Below are 17,797 nucleotides of genomic sequence, written 5' to 3' on the forward strand. Positions count from 1 at the left end.
ATCTCCATTCTGTACAAGGTAACATTAATATTTCCCTGCGGTAAGTCAGCAGATACCAGTTATATCGTCGACATGAGGCGAATAAGCATGTGCTGGTGTGACCTAGCAGACACAAGTACTGCAAATTAAACGTTAACAATTGATGTGACAGTAAATATGGAACTAATTAGAAAACCAGAGTTAATGATATATTATCTGTCAATACTTAAATAACAGAAGCATTGTTCATCGGACTGACCGATACCTAGGTTTGGGAGCATAGCCATGGAGTTATGTCTTACTCTCAGATGCTACGGTGGTATAGCTACTGCACTGCAACTGTGCTGCTGCACTGTAGACGCTGTAGTGTAATCACTTCACTCCTCTGAGAGCAGTGCTAGGCTGATGGAAGAACAGTTGAATCTAGCGTGTCTATACCAGGGCTCAGGTCAACTTAAACTAAGTCTCTCAGAGGTAGAATGTTCACATCCTATACAATGTAAGTAATGGTCAACCTAACTGTTAGAGTATAGGCAGGGGACAGGGGGATAATATACATGATGGGTTAGGAGGCTCTGTGCAGTCTATGGATGAGGCTATATCTCCCCAACATGAGGCTTGCAGAACGCCTGTAGTATAGGCCATAAAGAACATGGCAAGTAAAATACAGTAGCCACTGGCAAGTTAGTTCACCACAAAGAGTCTAGATAATTATCCACGCTATAGAAAAAACAGTTTAATTCCATTAAGCTGTTCTCTAATCCATTCTTAAGACGTAAAATGAATGTCCCTTATATGAACTCATCCTGTATTTAGCTGAGACAAAGACTTTCCAGACCTAAGAAGAATTCTGGGTAGCTTGAATAGCTTGTCTTCTTCCACCACAGAGTGTTTGCAGAATACAAGGATATACCTCATCCCAACTTGTCACCTCAATTAACGCCACGAACAAGAACATATGTAAAGAACAGGTATGTTCTTGGCAAGACCTCCAAGCCACCAGTCTCAAGGCCAAGATGTTAATTTTAAAGTGGCTAGTGGTTGAGGGCATATTATTCACATGGGATATTGACTTTGTTGGGTTCCAATATAGCAAGTTTGGATTTATTAACTACCTTTAGTTTCCAAAATGCCCACTGGCTTGTAAAGGCTCTGGCAGCTCAGTAGACAGTGAGTTTCTACAATGCAGTGCAACTCAGTCAAAGACAGACAACATTAGGAGCTGGTGAGAGCTCCCAAAATAAGTTGACATTGGCCTATTGATTCCTCAGGGAACAAGTAGTATTTCCTGGGCCTTCTAGAGCAAAGATTTGGCTCCTACCAGGGCCCTTCTGGGAGATGTGCTGCTTCACAGAGCCATACAGCTGGTCACCTGGATGCAACAAAAACAGATGCTGCCCAATCTATCCTAACTGAATTCATTTGTCTAAGTGACCCATTGTCTAAGTGGCTTTCTGAAACGTGCTCATGTTGAACCTTGCTTCTGTCACACGGCACTGCTAGAGCGCTACCCCCGTCTTGTAGAAGCGATGGATTGCACTACTCAGAGCACAGCCAACATACCTCTGCTGCGTCGGGATTGTGGAGGAATCTGATTTCCAGAGGATGGAGTCTTCCCCCAGGTCAATTGATTGAGTTGAGACATGGGGCGTCAGCCCAACGTTAATGTGACGGCCATAGCTCCCTGAGAGATCAAGTCAACAAAAAATAAAGTCAGAGGAAAGTTGATTTTAGAATTGGAGAACAACTAATTTTTACCAAAAACTGCGGCAACTGAACATCTAACATACTGAATGCTAGTGAAATGAAGTAACATCAGAAGTCAAATAGAGAAAGAACAAATTAAAAATTACTTAGACAAATTGATGTCTCAAGTCACCTGGCCTGTGAAATACATCTAGATACTTAAGGAGCCCGACTGAGGAGATAATGAGGCATTAGCGATTATCTTCGAAAGTCATGGAAAACGGAAGAGATTCCTGAGGACTGGAAAAGGAAATATATAGCCCACCTAAAATCGGGATAATGGACCCCAGGGATTTTACAGACCAGTCAGCTTAACTCAGTACCCAAATATAATGGGAAATATTAAGCAATCCATTTGCAAATACTTAGCAAGATATTAAGGTGATAACAGTACCTCAGCAGGATTGTCAAGAACAATCATGTCAAGCCACCTAAAAGCTTCTGTGGACAGGTGTAAGGGGAGGAAGGTTTGCTATTAGGATTAGCATAGAGCACCTGAAGCCAATTAGAGCACTGAAGCAATTAGGAGCACCTGCAGTGAGTCACATGATAAATCCCCCCCCCCCCCCGCTTCAGTCGACAGTGTGGGAGATGTAGAGAAAGGTTGTATTGGAGCAGAGAAACAGTTTCAAGAAAACAAAGGAAAGTTTGGAGGAGTGCTGCAAGTGGGCTGAGAAGTCCAAGAACCCTAGGTAAGGGGCACCTGACTGTTGCAGATGGAGGGCACAGCAAGTCCCTCCACAAGCTGAAAGGCAGGGAGGGAAGTGCCCAGAGGAAGAACCGCCGTTTCAAAGGTGGGTTCACCCTTAACCCTCCTGGGCCCCTGAGGTTGGGACCTGGAGAGAGGGCGGGTCCGATCCTCCCTCTCCACATCCCCTACTCAGACATGTGGGGCAATAATATTCTAATTCAGTGCAAGAAATGGTGCCCGAAGCCCACCCTCAAAGAAGAGAAAGCGCAAGAACCCCAGTAACAGTACCGGCAATTTCTCACAAGTTGGACAAGACTTGCAAATAGGGGGAACGTGGTAGATGTGCTATATCTTGACCTTTAGAGCTTGATACGTCTTGCGATACTGTCTCATAAACCAAACGACGGAATAAACTTAGATGAAGCTACTACAAGGTGTGCATAACTGGTTGGGAAAACCGTTCCCACAGAGTAGTTGATCTGTGGTTCAACAGTCAGCTGAACAGGGATATGCAAAGTCACGGTCCTGAAGAGATGGGCGTTTGGTCCAATTCTGTTCAATAATCTTCATACAATGATATTAGATAATGATAGCAGAGTACATTGTCATATGGTGGATGAACAGCCAAGCTGGGAGGGTTCAAATGCTTTGGAAAGGCATAGGATTAAATTCAAACTGATCTGGACAACTGGAGAAATAATCTGAAGTAACAATGAAATTCAATAAGGACAAATGAAAGTACTCCACTTCCGGGAGGAACAATCATTGCACACATACAAATGGGAAATGACTCCAAAGAAGGAGGTACGTGGGTGAAGAAAATCTGGGGATCAATGATGGATCACAAACTTAATATTGTAGAGTTCACAGTGGTACACTCGTTGCAAAAAAGCAAACATCATTCTGAGGATGTATTAGCGGACTTTTGTAAGCAAAACACAATAAAAGCTAATTCTCCGCTCTACCTGTGCTAATAACAGTTCAACTGGATTACTGTGTCCATTTCTGGGCCGCCTTTTCAGGAAAGATGTGGACAAAGTTCAAAGGAGAAGGACACAAAATAAATCAAGGTCAGAAAGATGATCTGTGAGACAAGATTAAGAAATTGGGTTTGTTTAGGCTGGAGAAGAGAAGACTGAGGGGGCACATGATACAGTTTTCAAAGTACATAAAGTTTTACAGTGAGAGGGAGACAAATTGTTCTGTTAACCATCTGGGACAGGACAAAACAATGGGCTTAAAATTGCAGCAGACGGTTTAGTTGGACATTAGATAAACTCCGTAGGTGGTTAAGCACTGGAATAAATTGCCTACGGAGGCTGTGGAATCTCCATCACTGGCGTTTTTATAGCAGCAGAGTAGACAAACACTGTCAAGATGGTCATAGCATAATACTTAGTCCGCTTGAGGCTGGCGGACTGGACTAAGAGACCTCTCAAGTCCTTCCAGTCCTACGATTTTATGAAATGGTTTTACAAGGGTTTTAATAGCACGCAATGGACCTTTGCTCTTACATATAACCCCAGCCCCATGCAAAAATCTTCACCATTTAACAATCGTCACAGATGAGGGGTCAGGCAACAGATTGTGGTGTTCTGTCACAACACCACCTTGGCCCGTGTGCAGTTATAACACAGAAGTAAGACCGAGTTCAACGGTGGAACGGAGACAGAGGGTTCTCAATTTTGATCCTTCGGGTCGAACAACCCCAGAACTAGCTACATACGGGTCTTTTCAAAGCATAATGGAGTGGTCTCCACATTGTGGGAGTGACATCTTCCACGGAGGTTGATAGAAAGAACATAGCATGATCTTGTGAGGGGAGCTCAGATTAAACTGAGATGCCCTTTTCTCCTCACAGCTGAATTCTGACACTGAATACAGCTCCATTAGACCCTCTCTGGTGCCAGTCTAGGTTCATATGGCCCAAGGTTTTGCTGAACTTCTGATGTCACCAAGCTAAGAACTATTAAAGAACACGAGGACTTGGGCTACATTGTGAAATGTCTCCAGCCGCGGTGAGTCCAGTCTGTGGTCGTACAGCTGTTGTAGGAACAGCGCTGCAGTGTGGCCAACTGACAGCTACCAGGGCTTGCAGTGTGGCACATTGCAGCTTTTTGCAAGCGTTGTTGGAGTGGTGCATTGTGGGCAGCTATCCCAGGTGTTCAAGTGGGCTGCCTAGAGCGCGGTGCTTTTAAGACAGCAGTAGGGTGTAGTTAGGTGGAGGTGTGACAGGGAGACAGCAGACGCAGTGGATTTTTGGAAGACACCGTGTCGACAGTGTCCCTGCCTTGCGAAATTCTGTGCCATTTCCCCCACCGCTCTCGTACTCACTCGTAACTGCCACAAACGCGCTTAGTCAGGATAAGGCGAGCTCTCTCCGACGGACTACCCTCCCCCCACCAGGCTGTTTTCTGCTCCTGCGAAGACAAACTACAGCTCGTTCATCGGCTCCCATTTTGGCTTGCACGAAGTCTTGCGTACTAGTGCTGGAAGCCAATGACATATAGCTCCTGTCAATCATTATTAAAAGTTTTGAACTACCTTCCCCCCCTCTCTTATTCACTAATAGTTGATTAGCCACTCTGCTAAATAGCCTTCGACCACCTATAACGCACTGCTGTAGACTACGCGACTCTCCGGCCCGTTACCATAATAAGCATGTAGATTGCTGGTCACGTATGCAAAGCATTCCCTTCCTACTGCGTCGCGCTCATCGCGCAGAGGCCTAAAAGTAGGCCCTGGAGAGGCACTCTCGTGTTTTTGTTTCATAGCAACTTGGGTCGTTGCCAGTCCGTGGGCTCCTCCTCTCTTTGTGCACACAGGTTTGTTGTTTGCCAAGTTCAGGTGTTGGAGACAAAGGGCATCAGTGACCTTCCTGGCGGGGAAAGGAGCTGATCAGAGAGGATGGGGGCTGGAGGGAGTTGGACAGGATTCTTGTTGGGTAGTCTTGGAGGATACTCTACTTAATACCGCTGGGGAGATGGACAGGAAATAAACACGCCAGCTTGTTGGTTGTCCACCCTAGTGTGAAGTTGCAGACCTAGGTGAGCGGCTTGTCGCGCATCACCCAGCGTGGAAAATTTCGTACACCCGCAATCAGCCCAAGTTACAGCCCAGCCGCCTTCAGCCGGGAGTTGTACACTGCCCCCCCAGAAATTTTCTTGTGTTTTAAGCGCTCCGGCTGGGGCTTTGAAAGTGCGTAGTACGGTGTGTGAGTGGATGTGCTGGGCTTAGCTCGCTTATACATCCGTTTCCAGCGTACTGCTCTACTCCTCCAGCTACGCCTCCGTTTAGCTAAGCCGTACACAGCTGTTTGAGTTACGCTATTTGGCTCACTGCTCGATGATTTGATAGGTACACATACACACTCTCCGCTTTTTGTTGTCGTTCGTTTAATGCATGTGGTGTAAGATCACCGTATCTCTTGCATAGAACTCATGCCATTCAACGTTGTGGAGTTGTTCTGTCTAAATCCTGATTGGCTTCCCCGAGACACTACTCCGTCGAACAATTTGAGCTGGGTCTCTCGCTCCGGTGTTGAGAGGAAGTTTCCTGGATGGCAGTCCTCGCGTCTCGCTGAACAGAGGTGGGACCAAGGGAGATGTCCAGTCGAATTATGTGACACTAGAAATCGCTGTCCCATGGACTACCGCAGTCTTTAAGAGGCTCAGGTGACGTGGTGGTAATAACCGTGTCGCGCACTTTTGCCAACATCTGTGTCTCGGCTGATTACACACCGTGTGCCTGTCGTCGTGCTCCACGTGCCCTTAAGGGTTATACCCGAGGTGAGGCTGCTGGTACCCCAGCACGTACAAAAGCAAGATGTCCCACGGGATTGTTGGATCCTTGTCATCCTCGCGCAGTTTAGTGCCTGGTCGACATGCCAGAGTTTCCGTCCCAGTGCACCATCGCCCTGCGCTCGCACTGCCGATAGACAGTCCCAACTTCGCCATTGTCCAGGAGCGCCCCATAACAGCTAGAGCCACCCAAACCCTTATGTTATAGGATGTTGCCTCCCATAATCGCCTAGGGAGGTCTAGAGCCTCTATAAAAATCTACAGACATCCCCCATTATCTGCAGGAGGATCAGTAACCCCTAACTACTTGTAGCGCCTCGCTAACTCCGCCAGGTCTCACAGGGGCCTTGTAGATGTTACCCATATAGTCCCTCCTCGAGCCGGCGCGCGAATCCGAGCCAAATGCTTTCTCGTGGAGGGCGCTCGCTCCTTTTATACACCTAAGTGGCTTCGCAGTCTCCGGCCGGTGAAGACCCCTTCATTTGTATTCCATCTAACGGCGAATCTAGATGTACACGCTCGAACTGAGAAGATTACACGCGGTCGCCCCCACAACCCGCCATTCAACGTATTGAAGTATTATTTTCCCGGTGCTCAACCTCTAAAAGTAGATTTACTACCTCCATTGGAACCCAGGTCACGGTCCCAATGACTCTAACGTGGTCTCCTCCAGAGCCAGTGGGCCGCACCCATAGACCACCAACCTCTAAGTGGGGGCTCTCTGTTTGTCCTGAATGCCCCGACTCTCTCGGAATGGGAGCATCTAGTCAAATTAACAACCAATTTCTGGTGGCCAAGGGGGCCCCTACTAGACCTCTCCTAGCAGAAATGCTTATGGGCATTAAGATATTGATTTGGCGTAGCAAATCAGCAACCGCAGTAAATATAGTGACCCTTTGATTCAAGAGGAAAAATCGAGTGGCCCCAGATGCACTGGTGCTGCAGGGCAAGGAATTTCTCTGCTTGCTGCACCACATGTATCAAGGCAACTGCCTTAACTTGCCTAATGAGGAAGTCTGTTTCTGTAGACTGGCATAATTCAGAATGTCAGCAGCCCTTACCATTGAGGTATACTTAGGGGTGGCCAGTGTGTAGTATTGATTGCGGCGCTGGTGGAGGGGAGACTCGGGGTGAGAGCCCCCCAGTGGTCACTGCAGGCACCAGCAGGGTTCCGTGATGCCAGGCATGCGCCAGACTCCTCTACGGGCGACAGGTAAGTGGCAGTGGGAGCCGTGTCCAGAGTGCCTACGACCCATCGAGTGTGCAATGTATACACCCATGGGCAGCGGAGAAGGTGGTTCAAGTCCCCAGCAAGAAGGTGAACGGTTGGCTTCTTCCTGACATGCCAGGTTAGTGTAAGCACATTTCAAAATTTTCCTCCTCCATGCTCTGCAGCTGGACTGAGCATCTTGTCATTGAATGACAAACACTTTTTGCATGAAACATATGGAGGAGCTTATCAGTTATACAAGGACTTTGGCATACCTTCAAAAGATGCAAGTGTCTTCTGAAGAGGAAATGGCTTAGAATTGCCAGTTGCATACCTATTTGTATTAAGATCTCCCAATGTGTGTTATGAGTGGGAATCTGGCTCATCTTGACTGACGCTCTAAGGAGGTAGCCAGTGTTCCTTCCTATGGAAGTTTCTTTTGCAGTGCCCTTTGGATACCATGCATAGGCACTGCCTCCATGGATGCTCTGGGGCTGGAGCACCCATGGGGCAAAAAAATGGTGGGTGCTCAGCACCCACTGGAAGCCCCCCTATCAGCACTCCCCCAGTGCATCCTGCCCACTGGCTGGCCCCACAGATCAGCGCCTCCCTGTGCCTCCCACATGCCGCAATCAGCTGTTTCACAGCATGCTGGAGGCTGTGGGGGGTAGAGAGAGGAGTGAGGACACAGCACGCTCGGGGGAGGGGGTGGTAAGGGGTGGGAAGAGGCAGGGCTAGGGTGGGATCTTGGGGGAAGAGGTAAAGTGGGGGCGGGACCTAGGGCAGAGTTGGGGGTTGAGAACCCCCTGGCACTTTGGAATATCAGCACCTGTGACACCATGTATCTGCCTCTTTTCCTCACCCTTACACAATAGTTATCTCATTCTCCCTCAAGTAGCTGGTTCCTCTGGAGCAGATTTATGGGCTGGTTAATGCCGACTGGTCCCTGTATTTGAGAGACTCCTTTCTTCATCTAAAGGGACTTGAGGGCCTCTCAATTGAGATCCCTGTCATTGGTTGATCAGTGGAGAGTGCATTTTCCAGTTGGACCCTTTCCTTTAAATCCATGCCTCCGATTCCCCCACCTCTCCAATTTAATGACCATAACATCACCTCTTGCAGTTTTCTCTCCCTGCCCCACCTCCAACGATGGAAATCGTGGCTGTAAAGCAGCAGCTGGGAGCAGTACGCTGCCAGCATGTCTCCTCAGCCCATGAAGGACTCACTGCCACATTGAGTCTTTTCCAGGCATAATTTTATCCTCCTTACGTAAAACTTAAGCAAAACCTCAAAACAAAACCCATCCTAGGTTACAGCTCCCAGGGGTTTCCCCCCTTTTTCTCTCTGTCCCTCCCGCGTCAGGCCCTACTACTGGAAGCCATCTCGTCTTGTCCTTCTTCAGCCTCCTCCAGGCCATTTCTCTGGCAGTTACCTTTCTCCAGCACCTCCCAGAGCGGCCAAGAACCCTTCTGCAGCTTCTCTCACTAGCAGAGCCCTCACCCTTTGTAGGTAACCCAGGACCACTCCCAGCTGGGCACAATAATTAAACAGCCACATGATCTCTAGCTGACCAGGATCAGATGGAAAGGGAGCCAGTCAGTCACAGGTGAGGCTGGGCCCGACTCTCTTGCCTGTGACAAACTGGTTGCATCATTTTTGTTTTGGCCTGAAGGTTTGATTCAGAGTAGCATAAGGCATCCTATTCCTTCCCAAAACAGCTTACACATGCTGATCCTGGAACAGGTTGGGTTTGGATCCTCCAACATAGTATCTCAGGTCTGGGCCCATATGTAGTGTGCTATATTCTGTCAGCAGCTGCTGATTAGGAACATTCTAGGTTGAAGAATGGCTTCTGCTCAGCTCTGCTTGTGAACTACCATGCAGGCGACAGGGTTTGGCTCTTCCTCCCGGGTTGGCTGCTTGAAGTTTGACAGACAGTGGTCTCTAGAAAGAATGTGGGAGTCCCTGTGTCTTTTAACAGGAACTCCCAATAGTTGTGTTCTCCTGAGAGTGGGTTGATCCTGGCTGGAATCCTGGTAATTAATGAGGGCCGAAAAGAGACCTGGAGAGGAAACAGAGTGAATATAATGATATGGCTGAGACCATCTTTTGCTTTGGGCCTGGGTTTCATATCTGAACAAGATTTGTATGATGTGGGTCTGCGCTGATGCTCTAGGACTGGGGTTCTAACAAAGACGGATCTATGGCCATATGAGCCTTGTCATTGTCTGCTGCTCTCCGTGTGTTTCCTCACTCCACCTCTGACTGCCCTCTCCAAGGTCTCATTACCGACATCCTGATCTCACTGGATGACAGGTTCCTGTATTTCAGCAACTGGCTCCATGGAGACATTCGTCAGTATGATATTTCCAACACTCGGAAGCCCAGACTGGTGGGACAGGTAAGTCAGAGTCATAAAGGCTTCTATTACTAGGTTGCGAAGCTGGGGAATCCCATCTCTTTAGGAGAAAAAAGGACTCTTTTCTTTTGCATAGGGGTTAGATAGTCAATTCCGTCCCCTCATGGCCATGTTCCTTTCATACACGGACACCCTGACATCTTTGTGACATCTTTGCTTACAGGTGTTCCTGGGAGGCAAGATTCCAAGAGATGGGCCAATCGTTGTGGTGGAAGACCAAGAGCTGAACTGTCAGCCAGAGCCTTTTGTGATCAAGGTGAGCAATGCTAGGTATTTTCCCCACTGCTCCATTAATACTTCTCTATTGGCATCTGTCTCTTGGTGCATGCCAGCTCCTCTATGAGTGCCAGATTCTGCACATCTTACTGAGGCAAAACTTCCATCCAAGTACAATAGGACTTGCCTGAGTAGATGCTGTGGAATCAGGCCCTTTCTGGCATAACCCAGTCTGTGTATGCACAGGTTAGCCAGGAACCGGTATCAAGCAAGCAGTCAATCTTGGTTAGAACAGCTCCTTGCCCAAATGGAGGAGTTCACCACCCCATGCATTCAGGAATGCTGTTGTCAGATGTACTCATAGACTTAAGGTCAGAAGGGACCATTATGGTCATCTAGTCTGACCTCCTGCACAATGGAGGCCACAGAATCTCACCCACCCACTCCTGTAACAAACCCCTAACCTGTGTCTGAGTTACTGAAGTCTTCAAATTGTGGGTTAAATTGACCCGTGCCCCACGCTGCAGAGGAAGGCAGAAAACCTCTAGGGCCTCTGCCAATCTTCCCTGGAGGAAAATTCCTTCCCGACCCCAAATATGGTGATCAGTTAAAGCCTGAGCATGTGGGCAAGACTCACCAGCCAGTACCCAGGAGCAGAACCTGCCATGCTGCTGTACTCCCTCCTGTTGCATTTTTCTTTCCTTGTGATGCCACTAGCAGCTTATAAACCCAGGTCTTGTTTTCCTGTAACACCAGGGGAAGAGGGTGCAAGGTGGACCACAGATGATCCAGCTGAGCTTGGATGGCAAGAGATTATATGTCTCCACTTCCCTCTACAGTGCGTGGGACAAGCAATTTTACCCAGACCTTGTCAAGTAAGAAACCTTTCTTAGATGGGAGATCCCAGGGCCAGCCATAGGCAGCTGTGCCTGCAGCAGAAGTCCATTGTCATGAGCCCCGCAGCGGAAGTGGGTGGTTTTTGCACCACCTCCAAGGGCCCATGGATGTGTGCAGGAGGACTGGCTTTATTAGCTCATTGCACACTACTAACCCATATCAGCGTTTCACACACCGGTAAGAATCAGCCCACACTTAATAGGCAGAACAGCCTCTGAGCAGCTGCAAAATTTAACAATGTCTGATACTGAAATCATTCCTCTAATGGTGGGGGTGTGGAAGAATTCATTAGATTCTAGTATTTTGAAGATGACCTAGCCTACAGGAAACCATCAAAGCACCCGCAAATACATTTTTATTACATAAAGCTGATGGTTTTCCATATGACCACCTGAGGGCGTGGTGTGGCTTGCCTGTCACTTGCAGTTAATGTAGAACTGCACATCTAGTTGTAGTCACCTCCAGTGCATTGGCAGTTCTGTGCCAAGGTTTTCAATGGAGCAGTGTGACTCTCCACAGGACGTTTCTGAGTGTGACCTCCAGGCCTCTGTTGGGCAGTTCAGTGTAGTGCAGTGAACCTGCACTATAATGAACCTGAAGTCTTTGCGTGTCACAGTGGGCACTGCAGTATGAGTCTTAAACCAGAACAATTGTTCGGTTCCAAACACCCCTGAGTACTGGTGTGCCCAAACATTGAAGCTGGGGGCTCATCTCCACTCTGTCTAAAAGACCTTGTGGTTAACTAGAAAATCTGGAAGAGAAGAACAAAGTGTAAGACTCTCTTAAACCAGGACACAGCCTCTTTTCTCCCCCTTCCCCCTCAACGTCTGCTTTCTTGTTTCTTATTCAGGGAAGGCTCTGTCATGCTGCAGATTGATGTGGACACTGAGAAAGGTGGACTGAAGGTGAATAAAAACTTCCTAGTAGATTTTGGGAAAGAACCTGATGGACCCATCCTTGCTCATGAGATCCGCCACCCTGGTGGAGACTGCAGCTCTGATATCTGGATCTAACTTGTGTGTGAGTGCCTCTCTCTCTCTCTCTCTCATTGTAACTATACGTGTGAAAAAGGCATAGGTGGGTCTGATCTGCTGGGTCTCTATCTACTACGGATGTCTAGATTTCCATGGGTGCTGAGCCACAGAAGCCCTGCACCTGTTTGCACACTTCTGGCTGAGGCAGCCAAGTGAGCGTGTTTAGCCATGAAACATGAACTCTTGCTTATTTCTCTACCCTCTCCTATTCTTGATGGCCTGTCTATTCACTGGTGGCCATGAACTTCAAGGTGTATAACTCCCTGTGTTGTGGGAGTCCGGATGATCATCTTTAAAGAGGGATTCTGGCAGCTGCCTTCATGCCAATGTCTCTGAAACGATGCTACAGACCTTATCATCTGCTAGACTTCCTAAATTGGTAGAGTTAATGGAGAGGGCAGAGCTGCAATTTTGAACACATACCATTAAGTTTAGAATTAAATTCTTCTTCACCCCAGTCTCTGGGTCTAACAGTAAGGAATCTTTGATCTGTGTGCCCAGAGCGTAGCCAAGACTAAATAGAACAAGCCTCTGAGCCGCCACAAGGTTCCAACAGCTCTTTGACATGACTAGAGTTACCCATTTTAATCCCATACAAGAGATGGGAATAAACACTGTTTTTTCTCTTTAAACTTTAATCATTGAAGCTTTAGGGTTTGTCAAATGTTAAATGGATTAAGGTAGGGTGCAAATATAAAGCACAATAACCGTATAATGGCATGTAGAGACATCCTTATTCTGGAACAGAGAACTTGTTTCTGTTTAGCTTAATACACTTATTACTTAGTCAATGCCTTATGCACAATACTATGTAAACAGGATTTGATTGTAGTCTGCAAATTGGTGTCTGTTTCCTGAAGCTGGATTGTATTTCAGTTCTTGTGCAGTAATGCAGCACTTTAACTGCTTTAACAAACAAATAATAAAATTGTTCTTTGCACCAGCTAAATCTTCATGTCATAATTTTTAACTCTTCCACGTTTCAGGGAGCAGAAAAATGTAAGATGGTGATTCGTGAATCATGTGTTCGAAAATCAAGAAGACCAGTGTGCCTGAAATCTCTTATGGGGGAGACTTTCCAAAATCACTTAAAGAAAAAAAAAAAATCCAGAAACCAGCTGGTACAGGGTCTTCCTGTTCCCAGAAAACAAAGTATATTTATGTTACTGCAGTTGAAGTCACTGAAACATAGCATTTGTCTAGTAACTATATTCTCAGTTCCTGATCAGTAAAATGAGGATAATGGCACTTTGCCATACCACTGTGAGAGTAGGGGACCAGGGCATAGGCAGTCTTGCCTAGCAGTCACAGCTGGGCTGAGGTCTGCCCACCGAGGACAGGAGTTGCCAGGCTAGAATTGGAGGAATTGCAAGGTCAAGTCCCATAAATAAGAGTCAGGGTTGGTGGCTGGGGTCTGAGACTGGAGATCAGGGGTAATACCAGGTTAGAATCGAGAGGCAGGAATCCGGCTCAAAGTCAGGCTGGAGTCAGAGACCAGAGAAGGAGGCGAAGTCTGGCGTTTCAGCAGGCCAAGGTCTGTGAGGCTGCCCAGACAACCTTCTGGGGCAACCCCTGTGGTTAAGTAGGGAGAGTTGGCCAATCAGAGGGCCACAGTGTACTGGCATGGTCTTTAACACTGGTTAGCTGGTCAAGCTGATGTTAAGAGGATATTTGATGTGCTAGTTGATCAAGGTTAAGTCCAGTCTAGCACAGATAGGGCAGTTTAGTGTTAGAGCGGGGTAACTGAAACCTTCTAGATACACCTTTTAAATCTTGGTCAAGACGATCCCGGTCCCGATAAGATATTTAATATGCTCTCTACGGTTGTTCTGGATTTACACTGGTATAAATTGGATTAAACCCTCCATCTAAACAGGATCTAGTTTCTGCTCTTCCAGCCTTTTGCCATGGACTTCCTAGACAGTGATACTGAACTCCCGCAAACTCTCCCACATTCCCATCCTAGCATTCCCATCCTAGCACTCACAGGTGGAGCTACGTGCACCCTTTGCAGCAAATGCTCTCTGTCTTCCACTTGCTCCAAGCCTCTTGATGAGGTGACGACTTCTGGATGATTTTTCAGTTTTGGGTTTTTTCTTTTGGCAGTAAGGACAACTTTTGCCAGCCTTCTCCCTTGGACTCCTGGATATGATCTGCCTTCCTGGGCTGTGATAGAGCTCGTGACAGAAGGAAAACACTTCAAAGAACAAAAGATCTAAAGCATACTTCTAGGTTAGCAAGCTGCCAAGGTGAAACCTACAACTGAAGTCCATACAAAGTCTGGTGTTCTGATGTGGGGAATGTTCAGGGATGGGCGGGCAGGGAACAAAGCCTTTCATGTGGATTTTAACTCAAGGCAAATAACTCACCTGCCGTTTAAAATGTCCGCATTTGCCACTTATTTCCACAGAGGTCTGCCCTAATGGCAGAGTGTTTTAGTGTCTCCGAGGCACCAGTGGTAACTAAATTGCACAACACGGAGTTATCTTCCTATTAACTGGCAACCTATGTCCGCATGTACACCGGCTGCAATCAGCTGCTTCCTCAAGCATTGCTCTTTCAGCGATTGATCTACCAGGCAGACGACAAAGTCCAGTGAGGGCTGGAAGTACTTCTGCAGCAGCCAGCGGAGGAGTAAGAACCCCTTAGAGTTGGAAACAGTTCCTCTGCAAAAGAACAAACCTTCCGGAACCGCTGGCCCACCAAGCCTGTTGAACCCTGGTTTTTGTTACATAGAGATGTGGGGGGCTGCACTGCCGAATTACTGCTTTTCAGTTCCCCAAATCATTGATCACCGTTAACCTTCTTTGCCGGAGCCCTTCTGCAGAGCTTGCTTCTTTCTTGTCCAATTACGCTAGCGGCACACACTGGAATCTCCATTCCCCTGGAGCGCTGTCAGAGTTGCAGCCCACCACTACCATAGAGGAAAGCCACTTCCTTTGCTGCCTGTGGGTGATACATAGGCGTCGGCAGGGAGGCAGTTATTATGAACTGTGTCAGGGCTGACAGTGTTCCGGGACCCTGTCACGGAGCATGGCCCCACGGTGTGCGGGACCGTGCTGTGCCGGACCAACATTACTGTGGATGGTACTCTGCATGTCAGTACATAAGGAGAGGAGAGGTTACGGTGTGGCTAGGCAGGACAAGTACATGACAAGTCACTTGTGTTTGATGGGTGGAGAAAAGGGAGCGGGGAGCAGGCTGCGAGAAGAGGGGTGATGCAGTGAAAAGGGGAAGGAGCAAGCCAGAAGAAGCGATTCTTCGCTGCCAGCATTCTGTAATGCATGGGCAGGGGCAGGATGGGATTATCCAAGCTGGAGAAAGAGGAGGAGTGGCAGTGGCTGAAAGCAGGGATGATGTGGACCTGCATGGAAGCTCCAGTGGGGTGGATGGACAAGGAAAGGCCCAAATCTTTAACGATGTGACGAGGAAGAACTGGCAAGTTTTAGATGCATCCTGAATGTACAGTGATGTACAGAGAGGGCTGAGTTGTAGATAGGGTGCCAAAAGTTATGGCGTCCGATATTACGGTTTGCCAACTTCCTAATCACATAAAATTAACACGCCCCACCCACCCTTCTCTCTAAGACCCGCCCATGCCCTTTGCCCCTTCGTCCACCAGCTCCTGGGAATGCAAGCACTGCCTGCTCAGGTGCACTCCACCTCCTGCTTCTTTGCTTCATGGTACAGGCCAACAATACGCCCACACCAGCCCTCGACGTCTCCCCAAGAGCCCCCGGCCTGTTCCACTGAACACTCACAGAGTTCTTAGAGCCTCTCCTCACCAAGAGATAACACTATGCATCATCATGATTCAATTCAACGGCTGACTTACCACACAGCAATCACCATATATTTATAGTGAAAACAAGATAAGTTTATTAACCAAAAGAACAAGTCAATTTATAGAAAAGTAAGACTTTGAAACAAAACCATGCACACAACTGTTAGGAGCTAAACCTTACTCACAAGGGCATTCCCTGTCCCCTAGCTTACCCAAGACCTTTTCCTGTGTTTTCATACCATTTTGGGTGAGCTCGCCTTCTCATCTATAAGAATCAAGCCTGCTGGAAGCCTTGACCTCCCGGATGGGAAGGAATACCCTGGAAGTGCACAGCAGTTAATAGGTTTCAAAGTTAATTCTTTCTCACTAACCAGGATCACACTTGTTTGCCTTTTTCCTTTGCAGCCCCACAATCTATTGATTAACATTTTGCTCAGGATGTAAATGTGGGGCCCTTGTGAACCATTCAATACTGTACTCAATTGCATGCTGAACCGAGCTAGAGTGCGATAAGCCCTCTTCCTCGCTGCTGAGACGAGTCGTGTGGATCACCTTTTTGGTGACCTGCCTTAATTCACAGACCTGTAGGAATCAATTTTTAGCATATAGATGTAACTTAAGGCCCTACTTAATTTGCAGTACCTGCGGAAATTGCAGATCCCTCAACTATTAGGCTTTCCATTGCAGTTCTGATTTTAATCAGTTTTACTTTTGCACCAGTCACAATTTTGCACTCATGTTGAGGTTTGCCACCACAACACTTTACGCCCCCATTAGTGCGCAGCAAATGGCCATTTACCTGAGCAGAAAGCGTTCTGGGCTCTGGTGCTGTCAGCCCCACACTGGAATATGGCCGCAAATGTCTGATATCTCAAAAAAAAAAAAAAAGCAGGCATGGCATACTACCGAGTGTTTATCTTATTCCAGCACCTTTTTTCATTACACAACAGGTCTTCTCTGGCTTGTCCAAATTACTGCAATAATACAAGTATTACTTATTACTTTCTACAATGTTCCGCGTCTGTGCACAATTCAGCTGCATATTTAAAAATTCTCGCGATAACCAGGTAGGGCCTTAGTATACCTCACAATATTCCAACACATACATACACACATGATCGCTAACCAGTGCATAAGCAGGACTCTGTGGGTGTCCGGGCGGGCACTACAGAAAAAAAATTAAGGGGGGAATGAAAAAAAAATAGGGGGTGGCACCCAATCAGATGTTGGCAGTGCATCCATTAGCCTATTGAAGGTGCCACCACAACAGCTGTTGGCAACGGAGTGAGGGCCTGGAGGGAGGGCAGACGAGCAGAAAGCAAGATGGGGTCTCGGAGGGGCAGGCGGGTGGGAAGAGGTGGAGTGAGAAGTGGGCTTGGGAAGAGGGAAAGTAGGAAGCGGGGTCTCAGGGCAGAGTGGGCGGGTGGGGCACCCTGGGAAAAGAGAAAAACCCAGCATCGTGGACCAGTAGCACCTGCTTTTCCAAATCAGAAACACGTTACTATTTACATCTGAGGCAGACTAGCTTGTAATATCAGACCCAGAGGACCCTGTACCCCTAGACCCTTCTGCAGTTGCATCAAGGGGTCTTGGGCCTCAACCGAGACCGACCAGGAATGGTAGAGCAGATCTGTGGGTCATCAGCCTCTGAGTAAAATGAAGTTCGCCTTGCAAACAAGCTCACCCAGCGACAAGGGTGCAGACACTGGCTCTCACCTTTGCGAGCCTAAACTGTATCCCTTTCCAAGAATCTGATCTGTCTTGGTGGCACCCCCCAAGTTCGCCACTAAAAACGTACAAAATCAAGCCATACAACTACAAAGTTCCCAGCTCATCTATTAAATTGCTTCCCTTCTCATAAATGAGAGAGAGGGGATACGAAATCTGTCTTACGTTGGTATAGGTATAGAGCAGTATAAACAAGTCATTGTCTATGAAATTTTAGTTTGTACTGACTTCACTAGTGCTTTTTATGTAGCCTGTTAAACTAGGCAAATATCTAGATGAGTTGATGTTCCCAC

General features: G+C 47.5%; 1 protein-coding gene across 1 annotated transcript in view; it reads left to right on the forward strand.

The window, feature by feature from the left end:
• LOC116817651 (methanethiol oxidase) overlaps window positions 1-12,935 on the forward strand; it is a 33,022-nt gene extending 20,087 nt beyond the window's left edge. The window contains 5 exon segments of the mRNA XM_075071382.1: window positions 7,430-7,565; window positions 9,706-9,827; window positions 10,009-10,101; window positions 10,818-10,936; window positions 11,809-12,935. Of these exon segments, the coding sequence (XP_074927483.1) occupies window positions 7,430-7,565; window positions 9,706-9,827; window positions 10,009-10,101; window positions 10,818-10,936; window positions 11,809-11,971 (633 nt within the window). The 3' untranslated portion in view covers window positions 11,972-12,935.
• The last annotated feature ends 4,862 nt before the right edge of the window (window positions 12,936-17,797 follow it).

Source organism: Chelonoidis abingdonii, chromosome 11 (genome assembly GCF_003597395.2).
Source record: "Chelonoidis abingdonii isolate Lonesome George chromosome 11, CheloAbing_2.0, whole genome shotgun sequence".
Classification (NCBI taxonomy): Eukaryota; Metazoa; Chordata; order Testudines; family Testudinidae; genus Chelonoidis; species Chelonoidis abingdonii.